The sequence below is a fragment of the Arachis hypogaea genome, chromosome 14, assembly GCF_003086295.3.
Source record: "Arachis hypogaea cultivar Tifrunner chromosome 14, arahy.Tifrunner.gnm2.J5K5, whole genome shotgun sequence".
NCBI classification, from domain to species: Eukaryota; Viridiplantae; Streptophyta; class Magnoliopsida; order Fabales; family Fabaceae; genus Arachis; species Arachis hypogaea.
The window spans coordinates 113337013-113343568 of NC_092049.1; the positions used below are offsets into that span (position 1 = coordinate 113337013).

Genomic DNA, 6556 nt, shown 5'->3' on the forward strand with positions numbered 1-6556 from the left:
CGACTATGAGGACGGAAGCGAAGTTGGGTGCTTGGGAGTGGGTGAGCACGTGGAAGACGAAAGATGAGGGTTGTGAAATTTGGAATTTGGGGAAGAAGATAGAAGGGGTAATTCGGGAATTTTATTAAAAAGTCAATAAAAAATTACGGTTTAAATACTATTGTCACACGAAACCCATCTTTCATGGGTACAACGTTAATTTTCTTGTTTTATGGGTACTTTTGTCAGCGTTCGCAAAATTCATGAGTACAAATGGTAGTTTTTCCTTTTGTTTATTTATTTCATAAAAAACATCTTTTTTTTTAAGGAAAAAAGATCTTTTAAAAAAAATGTAAATTACAGCTTCTCAAAAAAGATGTTTTCTTGATTTTTCTAGTGCTTTTACTTTTACTATTAAAAATTTGCCAAACACGCTAAAAAATAAAAAAAAATCTTTTTTCGTTGAAAAAAGATCTTATTTTATCAAAGTAATGGCGCCTAAACAAACACTAAGACTTATGTGCTCTTGAAACATATTTAATACATACTAAAAATATATGCAATCACTCATTCTTAATTTTTTTATATATAATGTTTAAATGTTATAAATTATAAAATAAAAAATAAGTGATTAAACTTGTTCCTCGAATACACATTAAATATCCTCGATGAAAATCAGGCATTTCTCTCATAAATTGGTGGTAACGGAATAGGAAGATGGTTGAAAAAGTATCTGCAGTTTAAATAAAAGATTTGTCATCCTCTCAAATTGGTTTTGAACATAACCATGTGATGCTCGATATAAATGATGAATTAATCTCAATACGTGCTCCCAGGGTGTTCAATCAATCATCATACACCAAAACTGTCAAGACTTATTACTCAGATTCAACAAGCCTAATAACTTATCTACTTCTAATTTTAACTTTCAAAGTCCAATTAAGCTTGCCCTCCGGCAAAGGAATGGACCTTGGTAAACGCAGCGGCACCTCATATTCTCCGAGTGTTGCTAAAGGCACGGGGAGATGCAGGTTTTCAGGTGCAATGTTCACACATAGTTGTCTTGCCACCTAAAATTACCACAGCACTTAAAGAGTGAGTAATAGAGAAAATAAATTGCTATTAAAGAATAAGACTCGTATGGTCCTGAAATTTGGGGTTCGACTGAAACTGATATCCCAAACTTTTGATGACTCAATTTAGTTCCTGTAATTAAACGTTGTAACTCAATTTGATCCTACAATTACTATTCCGTCAGTGCCATCAATTTACATCGCAAACCTATCACCACCTCCACCTCCTCCTCCTCTTCTTCATTGACGCCGCCATCACCTCTTCCTCCAAATGTGTACAAAGATAAAGAGAGAGGAGGAAGATAGGAAAATACTTCATTTTGGCCTTTAGTCAACCATCACACCACATCATCACGGCTGACACGGCCTTGACCGAATAATGACAAATTGAGTTACAATATTTAATTTCCAGGATTAAATTGAGTCTTTACTCGATATTAAATTTAATTGAGTTTTTACTCGATATTAAATTGACATATATACATGTTTATAATCTCAAAGCATAAATAATTAAATTTGGATGCAGTGCTCTTCATTCATCAAGTTGAAAATAATACAAGAACCCAATACTTAAGCAGATCCTGATTTTCTTTCATAAGAAAATAACTTTTCGATCAATTATGTTTTGCAGCAGAACACTAAAAACTAAAACTTCGAGTTCTTTCAATTATAGAATTAGAATTATGTTTAGTCATGTGATTAGTGTTGCATAGGAAAAGATGGAAGTGATGAGGTTTGATAGGTATCTATATCTACTGCTGGCGTATATATAGTTCAGTATACCATTCTCAAACAGATGAGCAGATGGATGTGGTAATCTATCCAAGCAAGCATGGACTTCTTTCTTAGAAACTATTTATTACTAAGTGTCCACAATTTACTTGAGTTAAGGAAATAAAATAGGTCATAGGTAATAAAGGACGACGGAGCAAAGGAAGGAATTGGATGTCAACAAACTTGCCTGTGTGGCAAGGAGGAGGGAGAAGACGGAAAAAAAAATGGTAAGAAACAAAGATAAGTGATCGGAGAGGTAAGGATGAACAAACCCTCAAACCTCTTCAAGATTTCAATCTTTTCCTATTTTTCAATGAAATCAATAGGAATTCTTGCCATAGTATAGAGATAGACTCCATTTTATATAACTTCAATCACACCATCAACGTGATATCACAACGAGGTCTACCTGTTTTGTTCTCAATTGAAAATGACAGGATTTAAATACCTAACCTAACCCAACCCTCTTTTCATGTATTGAAAGAGATGTTGGAGACTGGGTGTACATAATGGTTTTAATATCACATCAAGATGAATAGGTACACAGGAATTCTGCAGCCATTGTAGTTCATACCAAAGACACAGGCAAACAAAAGTGAACCATCACGCAGACCAGGTTGCAAATCATAATGGTAAGAAAGGTATAAATATGCAAAATAAAACAGTCACTAGGCCAAGAATGTTTCTCTTAAAGCATCAATACTAACTGCATTTTGTTTTTGGGGACAAAATAACTGCATTTTTTTGTTAACATGCTATATTCATATTTCTTATTTTTCATGTAGCTATCAACATTTAACTAATGCAGAGAAAGCATTACCTCAGCCACAAGAGCATCTTTTGTCACAGGTGAGCGTAACTCCAAAGGGTCATCTTTTGATGCACGAGCCTTTGCTTTTTGAACATCAATTAAACGCCGTAAGACCTATCAGCACATGTGAATCCACATCAAAATGCCATATATCTACATGAAAGATTTAACATGATAGACTATCAAATTATCAAGTAAACGTTTCTAATTTACAACCTTTATGAACTACGCACTTGGGAGTATCATCACAATAACTACTCTAATTTGAAGTTTGAACCAGTAGCACATAAAAAAATTCTCAAAATAATTCCTTTGTAATTCAGTTAAGCTAAAATCAAATAAGGGGAAAAGCTAAATGATATCCTTAAAAAGAATCGTGGTTTTGGTCCCAAACAGCAGTAAAAAACTTTTTAAGAGTAAACTACAAACCAGCTTAGCTTTATCAAGACGAAGCGCAGCCCTTTCATACTCTTTCATCATATCTTTCTTTGACTCTTTAATTACTACAACATTCTTTTGTTCTTCTTCTCCTTCAATTGGCTGACAGATCTGAAGAATGGAAAACGCAACACTAATGATTGTTGAAGGTAGAGAAGGTTCAAAAAAATTGGCAGTATGAGCACGCAATTGTTTACATGCCAAGGTTGGAAGTATAAATTGTTGACAATCTCCACAAGACATGCATTCCCATAAACCCAGATGAAAAGGGAAGGATGCTGATATTTTAACAATGACATCTGACAATATTATCGTCATCCTATTCGAGTAGATAGCAACACAGAGAATTGATAACAATAGGAAAAATAAACACGATGATAAGTGGCATTGACCAAGTAATCACACAGTTGAATAAAGCAAAACTGAGATCAAAATGAAACGGGGTAAAAGCCTTAAAAAAAACCTTGCGCTGCTCGCTTATGAGATGAGCAAACTTGTCAATATTAGGGACAGCAAGGAGCTTTGGCATTAGGTGGTTGCGAAAATATCCTGGGGCGACTTTGACAGTATCACCACCCTTTCCCAGCTTATCTACGTCCTTCGAATAGGAATATAGGATATTGGAAATGTCAGTAAATTGAATTGAATCCACCAAGAAAACAAACATCAGACCCAAGAAAGAAACAATTACAGAGGTGAGGATGACTTGGAGCTTCCTCGTGTATCGAAGTCCTTGAGAAGCATACAAGATTGGATTTACCGCAGCACTATCATAACTAGCATCTCTAAATCTAAGGAGCTGATTAACTCCATGTCTGCCATATCGAAGATAACAACCCATTTAGCAGACACTGCCTTTCTCTCTGTCAAAGCCCTAAACAAATAGCTATTAGTATCAAAACAATAAATTCCATTTCTTCAAAAACAAATTGGATGTTTTTATTTAAATTAATAACATATAATATACCGAAATCCGTGGATATTCGCGGTGCGGTTTGGATCGGTTTTGAGGCAAAAAGTCATCCAATCCAAACACTTATTTTATATGCATAGCTGTTTGGATTGAATTGTTTTTTTTTTTTTCAGACAATCCGATCCAATCTAATCCAATTACACGCGTTTTGGATTGGATTGGATTTGCAATTTTTTAAATAAAAAATAAAAAATTAGTGTACAATAATAACGCTGCCTGACATAGTGAATAACTGAATATGCACACAACTAAAGTTCTAAACTTATAATAATCCCATAAAGGCATAAACATTATAAAGTAATCTGCAAATCCAGCAATCCAACATAATCACCAAAAACAATAATAATCCAACAGAAACAGAATAAAAGGTATAAATCCATTTCTCATATTTAGATCTTTGACATCTAAATACTTTTAATCACCAAAAGTAGAACAAAGCATAGACTTAATCAGGATCAAAGAACCAAACAGAGAAATAAATTTAACACAAATTAACAGAAATTACCAGAACACAGAGAGAAATTAAAAGAAAGCTACAAACCCTAAGAAGAAAGACACGGCGTGACTGAGGGACGAGACGACGAGGACTGCGGCGAGTAGCACGGCGACGTGATTGAGGCGACGAAGACTCGGCGTGACTGAGATGAGAGGAGGACGCGGCGTGACTGAGACGCGACTGAGACGAGAGGAGAACGCGGCGTGACGGTCACGAGAAGCAGACAGCGGCGCACCTCAGAAGCGAACGACGACTTGACTGAGAAGAGGAGGAAACGGCGGCGTTTGCGGTGATTCTTCCTCTGTGCAAGCGCGGGGCGGCGTGTGGTGTTTGTGCGTGCGCAATGGCGGGAGGCAGCCTGTGCGGTGTATCACGGGAGAGAGGAGCGTGAGAGACGCGAGGGAGGAGCACAGAAATGTGGGTGTCTTCTGAGTTGTGATTAAGGAGGAGAGTGACTAAGTGAGAATTAGCTGTGTGCATGGGTCGGGTGAAACCGGTTTGATGTGACTCAGACTTATGGGTTTGATGTGACTCAGATTTAGGGTTGGAAGTGAGTCGAACTGAGCCGAGCTAGACCAAGCTCAAGTTCGACTCACGAAAATTGAGCTTGCCTCACGGCTCGACTCATTAACAATCGAGCTTATTTCTTAGGCTCAAGCTTGGCTCACCAAAAGCTCACGAGTTGGCTCAAATAAGAGAAACATAGATACATAATCTATAATTTTATATCAATAAATTATAACTTATATATTTTAAAAAATATTTGAAAAGATCAATTTTATATATTGTTTATCTATCAATAAATTATAATTTTTTTATTCATGTCCTATATTAAAATTATATGTAAAAAATAAATATAAATATTAAATAATTAAGATTGTTATAATATATATATAATCGAGCCAGCTCACGAGCTAATGAGCTGAGCTTATCCAAGCTCAAGCTCGGCTCATTTAATTTATGAGTTCAATTTCAGGCTCAAGCTTGGCTCACGAGCTCACGAGCTTAGCTTATCGAGCTGTTAACGAGTCGAGCTCGAGCTGGCTTGACTCACTTCCAGCCCTACTCAGACTCAGTCTAAAATATATACTGAGCTTATTTATTAGATCTAAACTCGGTTTTAGATTCGATGAAACATATACACTTTCGGATCACGATTATATCGGGTAAAAATTGGGTGAAAATCGGGCCGTTAACATTACATTACCTTAATACCATCTTATAAACTAGCATGTGAAAATATTCAAATTTTTAAGACTCCAACCATTATTTGACATGGTAAAATTCACTTAAAAAAATATAACAAGAACCGACTCTTCTCTAAAATTAAAGCATAACCATAATCAATATTAATATTGTCTAATAACACCAAATATTTAAATCAATATAAAAAACACAATATTATGCATTAGTCTAAAATCTTATGCATTTTAAACATAAAACATTAATTTATAGTCTTATAATAACTAATAACACAAAATATTAAGGTTTACAATACTTAAATTCCACATAAGAATAGCCATCATCCATCACTAATAACACAAAATATTAATTGTGTATGATGACCGGGCCACCAGGCCGACCCGAAATAATGACCGGCTCTATTTTTTAGACCCTTACCCGACCCTAGATCCGGTGAAATCACACCAAAATAGCCCATAAAGTGTTCGGGGCCGGACGGGTCTTCGGATCGGGTCGGGCCATGCACACCCCTAGTAAGAGTAATTGTTAGGTAACGTTTATTTTGGAGTATAGTTTCAATAACGGAATCGATGATCAAATCCGTCAAATTGTTGGTTTATTAGTTTAGTAATTTAATCGATAAATTATTGATTTAATTGGTAAAATCGATTCCATATAAATAAAAATATAAAATAGTTAAAAATTTAAAAAATATATCTTTAACATCTTAAGAATAACCAAGTCTCAAATTTTAATTTGATTCAATAAAAATAACAATTTATAATATCAGTAAATTTTAATACTAATATCAAAATAGATAATTTTAATCA

General features: G+C 35.0%; 1 protein-coding gene across 2 annotated transcripts; it reads right to left on the bottom strand.

Moving 5' to 3' along the window:
• Positions 1-697: 697 nt before the first annotated feature.
• On the bottom strand, positions 698-5264 carry LOC112743736 (uncharacterized). 2 transcript variants are annotated; one of them, XM_025793058.3, is made up of 6 exons: positions 4590-5264; positions 3767-3938; positions 3539-3673; positions 3067-3186; positions 2647-2751; positions 698-1049 (listed from the first exon to the last, which is right to left on the bottom strand). In XM_025793058.3, exons 2-6 carry the CDS (start codon positions 3914-3916, stop codon positions 885-887), a joined length of 675 nt encoding a protein of 224 aa, XP_025648843.1. In that variant the 5' UTR covers positions 3917-3938; positions 4590-5264; the 3' UTR covers positions 698-884. The 2 variants fall into 2 exon arrangements, with proteins under 2 accessions (XP_025648843.1, XP_025648844.1); XM_025793059.2 differs by having other exon boundaries at positions 3767-3949; positions 4590-5138.
• Positions 5265-6556: the final 1292 nt, after the last annotated feature.

What these genes read in the sequence shown, in the direction of transcription:
- LOC112743736 (XM_025793058.3), bottom strand. Translation starts at nt 3,916, where the DNA reads ATGGGTTGTTATCTTCGATATGGCAGACATGGAGTTAATCAGCTCCTT. An exon ending in TCCAAGTCATCCTCACCTCT is followed by an intron (nt 3,674 to 3,766) that starts GTAATTGTTTCT and finishes TCCTATTCGAAG; the next exon opens with GACGTAGATAAGCTGGGAAA. An exon ending in AAGATGCTCTTGTGGCTGAG is followed by an intron (nt 1,050 to 2,646) that starts GTAATGCTTTCT and finishes TGGTAATTTTAG; the next exon opens with GTGGCAAGACAACTATGTGT.